The following is a 20,279-nucleotide window of genomic DNA, read 5'->3' on the forward strand; positions in this document are numbered from 1 at the left end:
CAATAACGTCAGATTTGAGCGCGTCGTGTTAGAAAGAAAAATATAAAGTGATTGTTGGAAGAATTGGGGGAGAGACAAGGGAGAGATCTGATTTTACTAATACGTCAATGACAAAGCTGTCGTGGCAGCGTGTTTTGCTTGGGTCAACGAAAGTGCGATGTACCATGCGCGAGATATGAGAAAAAGAAGTGTCATTCGTTTTTTGTACCGACACGCGACGGCGAGACTTATGTGGGGATGAAGTTCGCTTCGAATGACAACTTTCCGATGTGGAAGGATGTGTAGCGAGCAGTGGAGAAGTAGATCGAGCGAGATGAGAATAAAAAAAAATAAAAAAAATGCGCACACTGTAAAATATGCGTAGTGGTGAAAAAGTGTAGAGAAGGAGAGAGAGAGAGAGAGAAAGGGAGGGAGAAAATAGGGATTTATTATCCCGACGATAAAGATTACAATAAGCACGCGCAGATATTTATACATCGTCGAGATATAACGATAACGCGACTTATGACGTTTGCGTATAACCGAGCGCGCAAGTAAAATAAAGCTGATATTCGCCATGGAAGGGAAAGACGCGCCGGAAGAGGTTACAGAGATGTACGGGCGGGAAGACAGGCAAGATGTAAAAGATAGAGATAGGGAGAGAGAAGGATAGACTTGCCTCAACTAGAAATATAGAGAGAGAGTGTAAAGAGGATCGAGGGCGCGAGTGGCGGCGGTGAGCAAAACGTAGACGTGGAAGGGTGAAGGGACGTCGAGATGTACACGCGCATACATATAGGCGCACACCGACACAGGAGGCATACGCACACGAGGAAGGATGGACAAACGGGTGGTCGCGGTTAGCGACACCCATGCGAGCAACCCCTGAAAGCAACGGCAAAGATGGCCGACGTGCATGAGATTAGGGGCGCAAGCGTAACCGCGCGTGGCTCCGCCCCCGTTCACCGGGACTCTCCGTTCCGCTGGCTAACTCACCACCCCCGCCGCGACGAAATCACCCCCTCGCGAAACGAGGAGCGAACCCTCCCGCCGTGTGGGCAAGCGCCACGCTGCGCCACATCGCGTCAGGACCGCCGATCCTCCCCGCTGCATCCCCCACCTGCACCGCCGGACGGACAAGCAAGCACTCTTGCCATCCCCCTGGAAGAGTTCATCCGCGAGGCGCTCCTCGCCGGCCAGTCAGCGCCAAAAAGTGCAGAGCTTCGGGACAAGAGTCCGCCGTACTATACCCCCGCGCGTATTTCAACCCCCTGTGTATGACAGTGTAAGCCGGTATACCTCTCTCTCTCTCTCTCTTCCCTTTTTCCCTCCGAAAGCCAGTGTCACTCCGAGTTAATCCCCCGAGTGCCTCGCGGGGTACGAAGAATCCGGTGACTTCGTCGCTCGGTGGATCGTTTCGTTTTCTCGCTCCTCCATTCTTAGCGGGACACAGCTGGTGAAACCCGAAGTGAAGTGAATCCGAAATAGAGCGTGCGATCAATCATATATATATATATATATTTTTTTTTTTGCAAAAAGAAAAAAAAGGTGCTCGGAGAGATCGTGATTATTGGTTATCGTCGACACGACGGGGTGCGCGCGGTTTTCGCTGACTGTGATTACGTCGCGTAGAAGCGAAGCAGAGACTATCGAGATGCGGGACCGCGGATCTCTGGCGTCCGTCGAATCCGCGCTTATATACTGATAAATCTCGATTAAGTGAGTGCATTAGGTGTGTGCCAGGATCGTCCCCTTGCGGAATACGTACGTGTACTGAACGTGGTGTCGGGGCTCCGCACGGCTCGGTGAACGTGAACAGTGAACAACGTACTTTGAATTATTTCCACGTCAACCCAGACATCACGATAATAACACAGATGCGAATGCATCTTGGAGCCGAGAGGCGCAGCCGTCGCTGCCGGTATCACCTACGTCTCGTCTGAAACGTGCCGCCCGATTCCGGAAGCCGGGAGAGCCGGAAAACGCGGAGGAGGCCTAAGGTAGGCTCAGGCGGCACGCAAGATGATGTACTCGCCGGACAAGATGATGGGGAGCAAGGGACTCCACGGGGCACCCATCACCGCCCCGGGATGCTTTCCCTCGGGGAGATACTCGCCGCCGCCTTATCGCGCCGCGCCGGATCCGATGCCGCCGCCACCGAGGCGATGTATGCCGAACCCTACGGTGAGTGATATTACCGGATTATTCCCTACAATTTCGTCGATTCGCGCCCACCCGCCCCTTCATAGAGAAACCCGCTCGATAGACTTTCGAGCGGTTGTAAAAATATTTCGCCACACAGTTTTCGCAATCCATCTCAGATTGCGAGAGCTCAACGTTCGTCTGACTTAAATCCGCGTGTATTGCGATAATGAGTGAATTATAGCACATGTTCTAAATGCTAGAATATCAGTTTTCTCCTTTTGTATTAGTTGCAATTCACACTTTTGTTTCAAAAAACTCTTCGTCTTTTAGAAAAAAAAGTAAATACCTCTCGTTAAATGTACAAACCTTTAAACGGTCGAATATTTTTGCGCAGATTATTTAATAAGTAATGTTGAAATAAAATATTCGAAAACATGAGTCGATATGTGTATTAATTTACGTAATTGTCATATTGTAGAACTTTGAATAATATGTGTAATGAATAAAATAATAAACAATAGAATATATATACATAAATTTTATATTATAATAATATTATAAGAATATTTTTCTCTTGGTTTTAAATTTCAAATTTCTCAATAATTGCATTGCATAAAATTTTTTATATTTTAATGTCTAATGTTTAATGTTCAGAGATAGGAATAACTATGAGACTTATTGTTAACTAATTTAATTCGTAAAAAAATATAAATTACGTCTTCGATTTCGAATAACAAAAGGGTGAATCTAATCAAAATTTTATCTAAAAAATACATTATGAATTAGTTGTCAAAATTAGTTTTGCGAGATTGCAATAAAATTTATTAGCAAAAAGATTTCCATTGAATCTTATCGACTACTGAGTTATTCAACAAATAAACTTATATATAATAATATTAAATTATAGGATTTTAATTGAAAAGATGTTATTTAATTTATATTTTTTTAAAAGTTGAAAGATATATTATATTGCAAATCAATATAAAATAAAATAATCAAAAAACTGCAAATATAAACGTTTTTATCAAAAATTTAAAAGGAAATTATTCATTAATTTAACAAAAACTCATTACATTAAACTTTAATTAATTTTGTATTATCGTAGTGAAATCGGTAAATCTCTCAGTGATATTACCTGACATTTTTCTAGAATACAATGTATGTTTTAATTTTAATTCGTTCAATATGATTTACGTTTGCATTTATTCGTGATTATTATTTGCCGTAAGCAATATTGCATGAAAGGCGGATAATTTTTTGTGCCTGCGATTATTTAAAATACGATTGAAATGGCGGATCGGATAAATGCAAGAGTACGATACCGTGGAACATTTTAAAGAGCGACGTAGGATGGCGAGGGATGTCGTTGAAGTTTCTCTTCATTCGTTTTCATTGCCCGACACTTGACCGCGTCGGCATGCTCATATTTCTCGTACTTACTGGCGACATGTAGACACCCAATTTTAGAGCGAATATATCTATAAATATAACTGTGTGCACGTATGTGAGGAATATCAAGAATACACGTATGAACCCATGTTTTTTTATTCATGAAAAGATCAATATTTCTTCCAAGTTGCGTCTATATTTATAAATCATCGCTTTCCGAGAAGTTTGGAATCATTTTTTTTTTTTTTTTTTCAGAATTGTAGCATTGCATTTAGTTAACGAAAAATAAATGTTTCTAAAGATATCATTTTTATTCATTTTATTTTTAATTTAGAAACGACGAAGTAAATCCGTAAAAAATTACATATCGTGTCTTGAAACACGTATACATTTGTTAAATTAAAAAATTCTATCATATAATATTAATGTTTATAGAATGTAAAAACATATATAAATGATTATAGCTGTTTCATTACTTACTGCATCAATAATATTATTATTATAAATATTCAACATTCAGGAAATTTTTATATAGAAATGTATCCCTCGTAAATATAGATATAAGAGAATGTGGCTACACCACTTTCAAGGTTACTATATATTATTTTTTTAAATAATTTTTTTAATAATTTGCTGTAGCTTTATATTTATCGTTTGATAGATGCTGTTGAAAATCAATGTAACGATGTATTGTATACAATTATTAGCCCTAACATTAATCAAACTAATCTAAATAATTGGATTTTTTTTTCACGAAAGGGCTTAAAAGAAATAAAATTTTGAAAAATAAATATATTTTTATCGAAGATAAAGTAATAATAGTTGATTCGATATATCACACTTAATTATAATAAATTAAGAAGAAATTGAAATTAAATTACAAAGAAGACTAATAACATTATAAATAGCGGATAGTTTTTCAGCTTATAAAACAGACATAAATTTTGTCCAATTGCAATTTTGATTTCTGATACAGATAAGCTTATCAGAAAATTATGTCAATTCTCTTTTGATGAATTTGCCTCGAATCGGGCTAATCAAAGAACAAAATGTCATAATTGAATTTAAACTATTATTTATGCCGAATACAATTGTGAGCATGACAATCAATCGCAGCGATCTAATCGTAGTAAATTGCATTATCGAGCTATCGTAGAAACGGTCGATGCAAAAGTGAAATTGGTCGGGGAAATATCCGTGGCGATAGAATTTGTCCAGCGTGAAGAGCTCAATAAAAATAACTTTCGATTCGCAATGCGGTTTAAAATTAAACGTCTCAAGGTTTCATTTAAATCATATTCCGCCGTTCAGTGAAACGCCGCATTTAGAGTATTGTTATCGCTATCGTATCGAGCGCCGCTTTTCCATTAAGGTCAAACGAAATATCGTTAAGGAAAATATTACGTATGTAACGTATGACAGTCGTGCCGCTTCAAAATTTAATAAATTAGAAAGTGCAGATTAAACGCACGAGTGCGAGAAGAAGTTCTCTCTCTCTCTCTCTCTCTCTCTCTCTCGCAATTTCTTTTTATAAAAGAAATATATTTATCTCAAAAAAAAAAAATTGATATTACAATGACGGATTAAATCGGGTAACGTTTAAGATCTGAGCGACTATCGATTATTTTAATGTCTTACGTCCCCTCACTACGACTTTACTCAGCTGTGAATACGCGGCCAACTTTACTTTACGCTTACGTTAGTCTTCATGAATTTAACAGGATAGAGACGTGAAAGCCACTCGTCATATTTTTAATAATCCGCACAATCGTAAAGGAAGCGAAGCTTATATAAAAAAAAAAGGAGCTAGAAGCGTAAATACTTTATTCAAACTTAGAATCAGATTTATCTCAATATTATCCTTTGCCTTCGATTGCAGAACGATGTCAGTGACCTGTTACTTGTATATCGCAACTTTCCAACTTTATTAACACTATCAGCACTTTTTCTGCGCGCGTGTACACAAATTTATACAAATATCACAATTTTCAAATATTCAGCGTTCATTTAATGCAAGATGCAGGAATTTTGACGTTCAATCTTGAATAGACGCAAGTCATGCAAAATTGTAATAATCTTTCTACAGAGCTTGGCGCATTTCTCAAATTCCACATAACTGATAAAAAATCAATAAAATGCACACACGTGTACAGAAAATTAATATGGATTAGATCACGCGAAGAACTGTTGGCTTCTCGCATGATACTATTGATAATTAAATGAGGAAGAAAAACTTGAAACGCACAATAATTTTGATCCTACTCGATCCTAATCGCTGCATTTTATGGTAATCGTAAAGCTCACAAAAGCAGGTACCTAAACGGAATCAATCACGGTCGAGCCCACGTTCTTCTCGAGCGTACGTTCCTGCGGCCCCCCCGCCCTCCTCCCCCCCATCACTCTCTCCCCCTCTCGTCTTGTCCTTCGCTTTTCCGATCCCTCGACAGACTACTTCGAACTATCGTGAGGTCGGAAACCAAACCATATCGAACGATCCGAAGAGCGAGTCGTCCCACCCCGACGGCGCGATGCGTTCTCCCCGGGCTACACATCGCGCGCGCGGGCTCCGCAGTCTTTAGTTTATTCATGTGACGTAATAGGATAAAAACCGTCGCTACGAGCTGAGTGCCTAGATGAGATTACAGCCGTACTGTTACGCCCGGTAACGCGAATCCGATGTAATCGGCCCCTCTCTTCTCCTTTGATTTTTCTCTTCAGTTCTCTCCCGATAACGCGCGCCCGATAGACATACTCCTATACCGTGTCATCCTGTATTCTCCTCCTTCCCCCCCCCCCACCGCTTTCCCTTCCCGTTCGCATTCTAACGTTTTTTTTTCTTTTTTTTTTTTTTTTTTTTCCCGAACGCGGATTCTACATACGATTAATGCTGATGTAATTCTGAACCGGAAACATCCACAGAAACATTTTTCTTCACCGCTATATTTAGTCGAACGGGACGGAAGAGGAAAATGTCAATGCTATTGATAATCCGCGTTTTGAAATAACATGACATTAAAAAATAAACGCTCATTTTTATTCAAAATCAATAAAAAATTAAAACGTGTTGAATTTTTTATAAAAAAAAAAAAAAAAAAATGCACATGTATCACTTCACAATTTACACTGTACGTCGATATGAAAAAATCGGAAGAAAATGTGAAGACGTAAAAATCCATGAAACTCAACACGATGAGATATTCTCTATAATCAGCTGATATCGCTGTCAAATCAATTGAAAGGAAAGAAATCCCGATAAGTGTGTGTCTGCAAATATCGCTGGCCCATGCAGAAGTGATTCGCGTGTTCGACGAGACGGCATTGCCGATCGATCGATGATTACTGGTCATATTCGAGTGTACATTTATTTCGATGCCGCGCAAGCGCGAGAGCTCGTGGTCGAAAGAAGGTATCGACGAAGGTTGGTCGTTAATTGTCTATCGCTATTAATTGTCTATGAGCATCAGGCGTGGCTTTCACCTACGGTGTTAATTATCTATGATAATTAATACAGGACTGCATTACGTATTCATCGGTTTGATGGTAATTATTCACGCTCCGTTGGACATTTACTTTGCACGTTTTCTGGTTTCGACGACCCTTTTATAGCCGGGTGGCATATTAACGACGCGGCTTAATAAAACACGGCGACTATCTTTTTTTTTTTTTTTTTACACGTCATTAATCTTTTAATTTTCGTCTCTCGCCGCAGTGCAGTCGAATGCTTTGATATCAAACATTCGGATGCTTCATACAAATTATTCATTATCCGGCCATGTCGCGGATGGCAGATCCTCGTTTTGTGCAACGACCTAATTTTTCTTAACATTGTGTGTGTGTACGTGGGAAGGTAACGTTCAAGAAAATTTTATCGCGCAGTTCTATTTCTCCCCGCGGAAGCTATTTTTGCGAATCTCATTGTGTGATTAATAATTTATATTTGTAGACATCGTCTTTTAAACTCGAACGTAATTTCTCATTATGCATTGAGCTCCTTCAGTTTTTCAGTTTAAATTCCATGATAGGATCTTTCGCTGACCAGATGTAACATGCTCGTATTAAATTCAAAGATTAGCGATTCAGGTTGAGCTACTAACTTGATGAAACTAAGATGACTCTACATTAAAGCTCTTAACTATAGTTTAAGATAATACAAAATTACTTTACCAAAGAAGAAAACGAAAATCTCATTTAATTAATACGTGACAACAATCTATATAGATGCAACATTTTTTCTCTAACCTATCATTGTTATCTTTTTATTCTTTCTCTTTTTTTTTTTTCTTTCAAAAACTTATATTACATAATATTAAACATATACAGTAGCACTATTGTTTAAAATAATATATTCTACTACATTTATAATATTATTAAAAAAGCATAATTAAAAGCAAATAATTTATTATCTCATTACATTTAATTCTTCTTATGAAATTAAAATTTATTCATTATTTCTCTTATGTGTTATTTAATTTATTATATAACTTGTCTAATAAAAAAGAAAGAAGAATTTATATCTTGTCTTAGTTAAATGTTAAAAAAATGCGTGCGATGTGCATAATGAAATAAAAAACTGTTTCTCCTGAAAATTTTATAGTAAAGGCAGCGACAGGCGATAAACATCGCGCAAACAGCCACAGCTAGTAGCGATTATCGATTAATCCTCTATATTCGGCGTGCGTGTCATTACTCATTAACCGTTGAAAGTAAAAGCTCTTTTCCTATCGGGAAACAGCATACGACGCATCGCAAAGATTGCCGGACAGTAGCATGCTTTGACTTGCAATTTTAATCTTATGATGCATCTTTTATTAATACTGAGAAATGTCAACTTCATCAAAAATTTAAAAGTTAATTTCAAATTACATATACATGTTTCCTTGAATCTCTAAATTTGCCTCTAATCAACGCATTAATTTATCTTCATGATTATAATATCAATGCAATTCATAATAAATTCGTCTCTGTTCAGTAAAATTTAATTTTTTTTACACATGCAGTTTTTCTCCAGAAATATTCGTATATTATTTGTTCAGAAAAAAAATATTAAAGCAAAATCATTAAAAGCGAGCATATTATGAGATACTTTACATCTCATTTAATGCACGTTCCAATATGAATTGATCGCGATAACGAAGAGAGAAATATTTTCTCACAAATCATAGAAAAGATTGCGACACTCACCCGTTTCGGCGGATTTCCTGAAGAAATCTTGATAACTGATGACGAGCCCGATCGCGCCACGCCGTCGTCGCTCTCATCAAAATCTGAAAAACGACATATGTATGTAGCGTCGTGACAAGGGATTGTTCGTGCGCGACGCGCGGTAGTAAGGCGACAATTAACGTCAAGAGTGCTTCGCAGGGCGGGCTTGAACTATTTTATGCGCGCGGGGGTAGCTCGCCGTTTTTCTCCACCTCCTCCTCCTCCTCCCCCTCCTCTCTCCTCTGCCAACCTCTATCTGGGGGGTTGAAGGGACGCTCTCTTTCCGTCCGTGCATTACGGTGTATACGTGCCACGGCTCCCCGCACGGCCGCAAGATTACATAATCGATATCCGGCCTACACCTGTGTCTCTCTCCACGAGCACCTGTGTACGGGGCGAGGAGAAAAAAAAGAAAACGAAGCGCGTGTGCGTTCGAAAGAGATTACTACGATATATTCGCGCGGTTGGAATATTCGTGTCATACGGCGGCCTGTCGAAAAACCCAATTGACTCAACTTGATATAAGGACAGATATAAAAAGACGGATCGTTAATATGCAGGGCTAGGCTATTTTAAAATAGATCGCCAAACTTTGATTTATATTTTTCCCCGAGCGAAAGTGTTGAGGCGTTAGTACTGCTTCCCTGTATATATTGAAAATAAAAACATTTTCGCAAATTAGCTGCAGAGATAAAAATAAACATATAAGAAAAGCTTATTCTATATTTATTTTTTATTTATACTCAAACTGAAATGTTTAATATCTATGATAACAATTATATTGGTACATACAATATTTTGTATTGATTATTAAAAAGTTACAAAAAAAAAGATATAATCCAATTTCATCAACATTTTCATAAAAAAAAAAAAAAAAACTCAATTGACTGAAAACATTGTCAAAGGAAAAAAAGTACTTGTAAAATTAACAATGAAATCTTACTTGTATATACTTGTATAAATAATTTCTAATAATCGTTTTAAAATAAAATAAAAGAGAATAGAATAAAATCGAAACATGTTAGCCTCATTACGAATTCGAATCGTATCGTACTATTATCCAACACGGCTATTCAGTTCACTTTGGATAATAAAGGGTTAAATTCTTAGTGATGTATATAAACGGGGAAGAAATTAAAATGATAGGGAGCGGCGACGTGGGAAACGCAACTCTGCTGACGGTGCATTGCTCGTGCTTTTACGGAATACATACTTCGAAGTATCGAGACACGTCGACGCCGAGCGAGTCGGCGATAGTGAAGGTAAAGTAGGTGGATAAGAGTAGCGATGGAATCGATGCATTCGTGCCAGATATTAATTGTCGTAAAACTATACGAAGAAGTATATCGCTCAAAAATTGAGATTACGCGCGATTCTCTATTATAGCGATTTTAAACAAGAAACAATTTTATGTCAAAAGTATATATAATAATTATAATAAAAATCATTTTTAAGAGCTTGTTCAGCATCCATAGCAAGTGATACAATCAATCAACAATTTATAAAGGTTTTCTTTTAATATAAAAAAAAAAAAATTGGAAAAAATTCGTAGGAAAAAGATTAATGATTAATTTCTAATAATTTTTTCATAATTAATATTTCTTGTAATTGATTAATTAATAAACTACATAATTCTAGCTAAAGGATAAATTAATATTCAGTTCAGACTAGAAAACGATTATTTAACATTCAAAGAATTATTGACTCAATCGGTGAATTATTTTCATTATCAACAAGTTTGTCTACAAATTTCCTTTTGTAGTATATGACTGATTGTATATTAAATTTGTTCGAAAGATATGAAGTATGGTAACGGTAAGCTTAGACCCATCGCTACACGGAGATAGTTCATCGTTTCACGATCGTTTCACCTACGTTTGCCGGATACGTGTATCTTTCTCTCCTCCGTCTCTCTTGGCCGTAGAAGACCCGCGGACGATCCCACACACGGGACACTGGGGACACATAACATCCCCGGTTACATCCAATCACTCCTGATTTATATTTACTACTCACTTGGCCCCCTTATTTATTGCGCTTCACGGAGACGCGCAGAACGAAAATGTTAATTTGCACAATTGAAAATTATGGCGGGCCACTCTATATAGGCGGGATACTCCGAAAGTGCGATTCTCGCAGAAAAGCTAAGGGAAGATAAAAGGAAGCTAGTTTCTCAAATTTATTTCTTCGGAAGATATATTCGCAAACGTATTTCGACGTATTTTTATAATTGTTTACAATTGCTAGGCAAACTTCTTTAGCAAACAAATTAAACGAGACATAAAAAGATTTTTAATTGATTATAAAATAATTTTTTCTAACAAGTCTTTTATCTCTCTCTCTCTCTCTCTCTCTCTCTCTCCCACTTTCTTAAAAAAAATTATAAATAAAATATATTTATTGGAAAATATGTTTTAAAAATTATTAATTAATATATAAGTAGTCACAATAGATTTTTAAATCATTTGTTTTAATCATATTTCTAATCTATTTTTTTAAATCTCGAATCGATATCAAATTATCACACAGATCTGAATTTCAATTATTATCTATGATTTTAATATATCAGTATAATATACCAGCACGATGTGTAAGGCCCACGATGTGTTCTTGTATCACGCCAGGCTTTGACACACGTAAACCTATGTAGAGATCTTGCCTTCCATCTAAAAATAAACCCTACACGCGCGCATAAACCACGAGTTCTGGACACCACGAGGGGGGGTCTTCTTGCTCTCTGTATATCAGTGAGAAACATGGATGGTTAGATAGATGAACGACACTTCCGCCTTGTCTCTCAAACGTTTTCTCCGCTGTATCGCGTTTTTATCGCGTTCCCTATTTTATGAAGATTACGCCGACAAACATGATGCGATATAATACTTATTGCTTTGATCAGAACTCGATTTTTGACAGCTAGAAATTTCTGTCGCAAAAATATTTTCAAAGTGGCTAAGAAAGACTTTTTATTGCCAGATAAGATAATTAAATTACATTTAATTTTCACGATGAAAATATACACATATACAATATTGTTAGAAAAAATATAAATCATTTTATTGACCATCGATAATCGAAGATTATTAAATGCAAGTATCATCCATGGATTTTTTATGAAACCGATGGATTTCTTCTGAAAAGGAATTTAATTGATTACTGTCTTAATTTTTTTCACGAGGAATTAAGTAGAATCGTTAGTATTGACAAGATATTAACGGCAAATTTAAATGTACAAAGCTACTCGTTGTATCTTTCTATAAATGAGAAATATACAATACTACCACACAACTTGTACAACATGCATTACGAGAATTCGTCCGCGGTTGGCCGCACGGAAAGGTGAACATTATTCTCATACCGTTCTCTCTCTCTCTCTCTCTCTCTCCGCGGTTTAACGCTCTTATTATTTTTATTAGGGTGCCGTGGTATATAATGCCATCAACCCCTATGAGTGCGCGTTCGCAGGAAATAAACCTAAGTGTATAATTACAATAATACTTATCGGGGCACCCTCCGTGGGTTTCTCTTCCCTTCCACATACCCTTCCTTCCTTCCTTCCTTCCTGCGAGCTCTCTCTCTCTCTCTCTTTCTGTTTTGTCTCTTTCCTTCGTGATTAAACGTGGCTTTGTGTGTGTAGATATACGCGCGCGTGTATCTACAAACACAATGTATCGAAGGGGCGAAACTTAACGAGTACTAAATTTACCCGGGGTAGAGTCTTGATCCCCTCGTCGCGATTAGATCTCTAAAGATGAACGCGCGACGAGCGCGCTAAGTCCCTCCGAAGAGAGGCTCTAGAATCGAGAATTTCAAAATTCAAAAATCTTACATATTAATCTGCAGGTTCTCTTCTTAAATTCCCGACGGTATAGAATAATAAAAAATTGGACATCGTATAATTTATTCGCATATTTATAGCGAGGATTGTTGTAAACGTACGTACGCGGTGCGTTGCTTCGACTGCGCTTAACACGCTGTAAAACGGTGTCGGGGACAGTGTCCTGATCCGAGGAACATCGCACGTGTGACCCGCGTGTGTCGTGTCGTACATGGTTTAAGGGATGGGACACGTACGTGTACCACCGTTGGAAACGCCGTTCTCGATCCGTACGGGTGAGATGATCGCGTAACGGCGCGGTACAAACCCCTCCCCCCCCCCACACACACACATTCCCCGACTGAACTCTATCCGAACTTCGCAATTCGCCCGTTTAAGAATTCAGTCACGTAACACCGCCGCGCCGCTGTTTCAAACGCACACACCGCAGAATTGCTTATCTTTTATAGCCGCGTTCGCACGTGTTCCCGATACACGTTTTATTTCACAGTGGAAACATCTACAAAAATCTCGATATGTCAAAATTATGACATTACGATGTATTTAGCAACGGAATGAGGAAAAACTATTTCTATAATTTTATTTATTTTTCTTTCCTTTTTTCTTTTTATAAATATCGCAAAATAAATTTATGTGATTATCATCTTTGCGAAAATATCGGGAAGTAGAAACAATTTAATGCTATCGTATTTAAAATCGCAACTGACCTGAATTAACCGTGACGATGATTAGAAAACATTCTTTCGATTTTTTTTTTTTTAACGAGTTAAAGAAAAGATATACCGCGTTCCTTGAAGATAATCTTTTTCCACTCCTTCCTGCTGCTTTCGGGAGTAATGACTGAGAGTTATCACTTTATCCGGACCTGATACATGTCGTCGGAGTATAGTATATGCCCTATGCGAAGTTACCTCTATTGTCTCGGCACATCATATGAAACGTACAATCAATTTTTGAAGAGGACATTCAATCGATCTGTCTTGCAGCATGCAATCGAAGACGTTCCCTGAATAACAAACTAACCGGAGCGACTTTGGCAGTCGATTCGTCGTGCACTGTCTGCCTCATATTATTCGTTGATCCGCTCGCGTTTTCACAAACAAAATAAACTTGCCCGTATGTACGTTCTGCATGTATGTGTGTGTGTGTGTACAGAGAAACTATGTATAATACGATGATACATTAGTCTGAGTTTTTTCTCTTTTATAGCAAGATACTTTAACGCAGCTGTTTGTTTCGCGATATAAGATTAAACACGAATGACATTTTGTCGATAGACGCTAGTTGTCAAACAATGGCAATTGAATATCTACATAGTTTTAATAACTGCGTATAATAATTATTAATTTGATATCATTGCAAAATTATATATCATGTTATTGTTCCATTTACCCAACGACCTCAATCCCCACGGTTGATTCTAAACATTAAATACTAACGCCGATTTTGCCGATGAAACTTTATCCATATTATTGAGAGAGAGAGTTAATTGAGGAAAATAACGAAAAAGATATAATCAATCTGTTTTAATATGAAACACGGAAATTATCGACTAAAATTTTTTGGCAAAATCACTTTAATAGCAAAGGCAATCCGTTCCACGTTCGCAAAATGTTTGACATATATTACCGTCATTCATAATTTTAATTACCTAATTAATCGATGTATATGATAGCTGATAAATTCGTGACAAGTAATTTTTCACATTCCGCGCCACGTTATTTCATGTAATTTTCTTCTCGACGAAAGTAATAATTGCTAGCTAGTGAATAACCGAAAAAGCAATACCATTGTGAGAAACAATTATTGATTCATTAAAATGAAACGAATCGTTAGCGGGGCCATATATGAGAAAGTTTGATAGCTGTTTCACGCAATCGATACGCATTGCGAAAGTTATCTCATTTTAACCGTACACAACGCATACACAGATTTCCAATTTGACAGATTTTTATGGACCAGCTTTTTCTATTACTGGCGTTCTCATCAAGTTTTCCATTTCAATCTTTATATTTTATTTCAAGTCCTTTTTATCAATTATTTAATTAAATTATTAAATTATTCATTACTTGTTTAACGTCAATATTATGATTGCTATTTTTATAAATTTTGCAAAAAATAATTAACTCGCGTAATATGAAATGAGATTGCGTTTTAATCTTCGTGTTCTCATTATTGTTACAAATTAATTTTGCAAGATAAAAATTTTTACAACAATCCACGCATTAATCGGTAATAGCGCGAAATCTTTTTTCGCTTGCTAGACCGAATGTCTACGACCAGTTATGTACAAGTTTTACGTTTACGCTCGAGAAACAATCACGGGGCACTTATAGAGAGCACCCCTTGTCAAAATCAAGAGTCTATTATTATGACCATATGTTTACGCCACGATTGTATCTTGACAGAGAGGGACGAGCGCGTTGGGGCGAAGGGGCACGATCGAGCACCTGCTCGAGCACAACATGTGGATAAGAACGCATGGTGCGTGGGTCGAGCAAACACCCACCACGAATATGTGTCATTCTATAAACAGGATAACTCGCGCCGCACACCGCTGTTTGTTGCCGATTGTTTCGTATTTGAAAAATTTCTCTTTTTTCTATTCTCTCCACCGCGTCAGACACGCAAAGATTCGATTATCCTTATGCGCTTAATTTTATCGTTATCTTCATATAATTTCGATATCTTTCTCTTGCTGAAAAATTATTTTGCACAGATGCAAAGTAATTATAATATTTTTTTAAGTATTAAAACATTACTTCAATTTTAAACGTTTAAATTTATAAAATTAATTCGTAAATCTTTAGCTTTGCGTTCTCACATTTATTTACCAATGTAATTTACTTTCCAATAAAATCCATCGTTCAAGCAACAGTTTAAATTCTAAAGTTACTATAATAAAAATCTCGATTCTTTTATTACATTAAAGTTTCTGTAACTCCCTCAATTCGAGTGAAACCGACAATCAAAGGGATCGTAAAAAGTATCAAATGAGATCGTTTAGAAATCTAATATACTCCCTCTCTTTCTCATCTCTCTCTCTCTCTCTCTCTCTCTGATATCATAAAAAAAGGTTCCGAGTTAGGGATGTTCAGGTTCAGAGAGACGACCGGATATGCTGCGTCGGCTTAAATTAGCATCATCGACGGATAACTGAAATCGACCGCGGGATATCTTGAAACACGGTGACCCTCGCCGGCGCGACGGCTTGCTCTCTCTCCCTCGGAGAAATGGCGGTCTTAATAAAATTATCGTCAGGCCGAGTTTCGAGGACAAATCGACGTTTCAATTTTCTTAATGCGCTCATCTCCCCAATGGGGATATGCCCATGAGCCCCGGCGCAGGCAGGAAGGATATGGTCCTGACGGTAAGTCGTAAGGACCAGGGCTGGATTACCAACTAGGTGTACTACGAGGGCGTAAAGTCTAAAAGCCCTAAATCCTCCGGATCTCGGTGCGCGTCATTTTTTACGTTTCGGAAATACTTCTTTAGAAATCGAGGTGAAAAGTTGCCGATTCAAGCTTGATAATTTTATTTAGCCGTTCGTTGAATTGACGTGTAATTTTTTTTCAAATCAAAAAATTTACGATAATATCGGCGCGAACAGCAAAGACATCGCGATGATTTTTGCGATCCCGAGACTGGTATTGGCAAAAAAACGATGCCGTTCGAATCGCTATACTGCCATCGTTTTTGTGAAATTTGACAGAGAGATGGCCGCGCTGTCGAGTGTCGGGGACACGTGCCGCCACGTGCGACCTGCACGTGACCGACCTGCTACGCGCTATTTGCTCTCATCCTTCCTTAAGTGCATTACTACTGTTCCAATTATAGGGGTGGTAAATTAACGTGTCACAGTATTCCGTCTCGCACCCTTTCGCTGTCCGTTCCCTGATGCTCGGCGCGTAACGGATTTGATTTGTCATAACAGATTAACCACTCGGGCTTCGTCTGCCCGAAGAAAAGTTTAAATCGCGCTATTTCATGATAATAAGTTTTAGTAATTAAATTATAGTGATAACTCAGTGGCAATATTACGAAACAACACATTAACAAGAAATAAATATTTTATGCGTATTTTGTTTTTTCCGCTTAACTTTCGATAACCTTACATTAAATTAACGCCACGAATAAATTTCTTTCTCTAATTACGTGTTTGTAATACACACAAACGTAAATTAAATAAAATTTTTCAACCGTACAAATTATTAATGTATATGAAAATTGCCTATGACGGATTGATTTGTTTTATAATCACGGTAACATTTATGCCATGTAGCTTATAATTTTATTTAATATAACTGTTGCAGAAAGAGAGAGATCGCTCGCTCGCTCGCTCTCTCTCTCTTTCTCTCTACATTTCAGTTTTAAGTTATAAAATGCAATCAGAGATGAATTTTATATATCCTTTATTTAATGACCATGTATTTTATTTTATACGTATGTAATGATTAACGCCGGTAAAATGAGATCGGTACTGTATCCTCCTACCCCGCAGTGTTTTCCCGTAAAACACTAATTGCATATTTTAAATCGCAATCGTACCGCCGCAAAACTCTATTATGCGTAAATATAAAATTTCATCCATATTTTCCGATTATTCGTGCGTCACCTAACATTAAATATGTAAATCAATTACTTATCATTTACATTTTTTATTCGTAATGATTTTATCAAATATCCAGTTGTATTAACATACGTGATGATGCAGTAAAAGGTAATGTATTTTCGATCATAGAGTGCACTTTTAACATTTCATGCTTTTTAATAAATGAAAAAATTATTTTTATGTTAAAAATCTCGTGTTTTCCATTAGCACAACATATCGCATTATTATTATTAATTGCTAATGTATATACGTGTCTGATTTCATAATGTATAAAGAAATTAACATGAACGAGTTTTTAATTATATCATAATTGCATAATTACAATTCTAATAATTCTGTATATATAAAATATTAATATATACATAAAATATCTAATTAATAAAAATAATAAAAATAAAAGAATAAAAACAATAAAACAAAAACGATCAAAGACCAACATCTATTAAAAAAATAAAATATTAAAATCTCAAAAAAAAAAAAAAAAAAAAAAAATAGAAATTCCTTAAATAAATTTAAAAAAAGAGAAAGAAGATTCATGGGATGCAAAACAAACGCAAGATGCGTAGAGATGAAATTGAAAGGAAGAAAGGACATAGAGAGAATTTAACAAAAAAAAACAAAGACCAAAAACATGCAGTTCTTGAATTTTGCAAAGAAAAGTATGGAGAGCAAGCTTCGTGCTAAAGGAAATGAAGGGATAACGAGAACTACAATAAAGTACAGAGCAGAAAGAAGGGCGCGTGGACGGATACACGGTGGGGTGTTTCTAAGTGCAAATCAGTGAAAGCATGAACAGACAGGCAGATTCGGAGGGATGGAAGGGGCGCGCGAAAGATGGTCCCGGTAAGCGACTACTCTAGACAAGAAGAGCGACCGAGACAGATGGATGGGGTCACAAAGTGGGAAACATGACAGAGACTGGAGAACAGGAGAGGGAAAGAGGGACAGAGAGGATGACAGACACTCGAATTTTGTTCTAAGGAGGCACGATTCGTGTGAGGGGAGCTTGAATGGATATGCGGGAGTCGATTCGGCAGAGAAGCCTCCATTAGATGATGTCTACCGTCGCCATATATGCGGCACATTATTGCGACCGCGGGTTAATTAGACGGAACGTCCGTGCGTAATTACGCCCCGACGTAATTCTGTTCTGTGTGCACGCATATTTTTATGCTCTAAATCAATTCACGCACCGAATTGCTATAATTCCTCTATTATTCTGTGATGATCGAACTTAAATCAATTAAGATTAATCGGTTAAATCGAGCCAAGCAAATTGCGAGGTCATATTTCAGATTATAATATACTTTAGAAAATTGAAAATATTGCACATACATAATATAGTACGTGATTAAAATACTTGAAGATCTGGAAAATCAACACATAAGAACAAAATCACTCTTTTTAAATAAATAAAAAAATATATATATATATATATATAAATTTGATATTCTCGTACACGAGATGTGTAAAAAGCTAACTTACATACTTAAACTAAGATCACAAGTGCATAGGTTCCTGTTTACACGTTCCCGTCCCTTCACCCTTCATCGCTGTTCAATGATTCGTTCATAATTCCTACGTTGTCGAAAATGTTATCGTTTCCGTCTGGGAAAGCAACATCCGCGTTTGACGAACAAACGCGTATGATGGATGAGGAACGATTGCGCAAGAATATCACTATATCATATTTAGCAAGACAATAAAATTCTCAGAATTATCCGTCATGCAAAATGTCATGTCGTGGGCAGAGTTGTTTCTGCGATGAATAAACATAATTTCAGTTACAGTCTCGTTAAAATTCTTTTCGTTATCGTGATTTATTTCGCGAAAAAAGAATTGGCAACATTAAATTTCAATCCATTGCAAACATTAATATCTCGTTAAAATTTCAAGCCAAATATTTCGAGCCCCGCGTAAATTCCATCTCTTCGATTTACGTATTAATCGACGTTGTTATTTTGAAAAAGCCGAGAGATATAAAATACCAAAATGAAAATGCATATATGCGTAATCCACTAATATATCCAACTTTTTTGTAACTAAACAAAAGGCAAAAATGAAAAGTATCAACGCGATCTCTGTAATGGCGAAAATTTGCGCAAAACCAGGCGAGAATATAATGCTGCAAATTAGCGAATTCTGCAACAACATGCGACGGCACATCAATCTTTCATACGCAGCGTTTAACAGCGCCGTGAAATAATTTCGTTTTCGCGAAAATGTCCGATTATAACCACGTTATCGATGATTTTCGATTGTCCTTGTTACTCGAGTAATAATTATTTCCCCGCGTCGCAAATAAAAACGAGATCTACGTTAAAGGATCGCGCTGACATGTATAAGAAAAATAATTGTGTAACAAAAAGAGAGAGACAGGGAGACATAAAAAGCTTAATGCCATATACTTTTTGTACTTTATTGAGAAAATAATATTTAATTATACGCAATCAGCATAAAGCCATTAGAAAATAATAACGGGATAAGTATGCGTAATTTTCCGTATTGATCGTATCAAAGAAATGTCACAGCAGTGGGTAACGCACGTGTACGAAAATGAAGGCAAGGTAAACGTATGATTTATAGTCGTGTAATCGTCGCGAGTCGACGATGCGGACGAGAGGAAAAAAAATTAACGACTGCGTCCGCACCTGCGCTTGTGCATGTGGCAAGTATGTACAATACACATGTGCAGGCACGATACAATGCTTTTATATACACCGAACACAATGATATCGCATATGTGTCGAGAGAAACTGGAGCTGGCATTTAACAGAGAAAATTAAAGCTCTTCGATGGAAAAGACAAACCCGTGGTATCTTGTTGCTTACTGTTTATCGCGTTTGCATCTCTGCCCTCGACTCACGCTCTATAAATAATAAACGACAATCGCGATAGAATATAAATTTTGCAAATGGTTTGAAAAGTGCGTTGCAATTTTCTCCGCTGTAACAATTACAGTCGTATCGAAAAACGTTTTGTGCGGCAAGAGAGGATCGGTTTGTAAATTTTTTTTTTTTTTTCGTTACAATATTTTTCGTCTCAATATATCATTACGCGCGTAAAATTCGTCGGCGAAAATTACCGTCGATTTTCAAAACGCGGCCGGACATA

At 37.0% G+C, this 20,279-nt stretch overlaps 2 protein-coding genes across 5 annotated transcripts in view; one reads left to right on the plus strand and one right to left on the minus strand.

Moving 5' to 3' along the window:
- The window catches only part of LOC126852778 (beta-galactosidase), a 108,201-nt gene that overhangs the window by 33,673 nt on the left and 54,249 nt on the right, over positions 1-20,279 (minus strand). For all 4 annotated transcript variants that reach the window (XM_050597929.1, XM_050597932.1, XM_050597930.1 and 1 more), the window contains exon 2: positions 8,695-8,777. The gene's annotated coding sequence lies outside the window, so the exon portion shown is untranslated. The remainder of the gene's footprint in view (positions 1-8,694; positions 8,778-20,279) is intronic.
- LOC126852784 (inhibitory POU protein) overlaps positions 2,002-20,279 on the plus strand; it is a 38,898-nt gene continuing 20,620 nt past the window's right edge. The window contains exon 1 of the mRNA XM_050597944.1: positions 2,002-2,163. Within this exon, the coding sequence (XP_050453901.1) occupies positions 2,002-2,163 (162 nt within the window). The remainder of the gene's footprint in view (positions 2,164-20,279) is intronic.

This window comes from Cataglyphis hispanica, chromosome 11 (assembly GCF_021464435.1).
Source record: "Cataglyphis hispanica isolate Lineage 1 chromosome 11, ULB_Chis1_1.0, whole genome shotgun sequence".
NCBI classification, from domain to species: Eukaryota; Metazoa; Arthropoda; class Insecta; order Hymenoptera; family Formicidae; genus Cataglyphis; species Cataglyphis hispanica.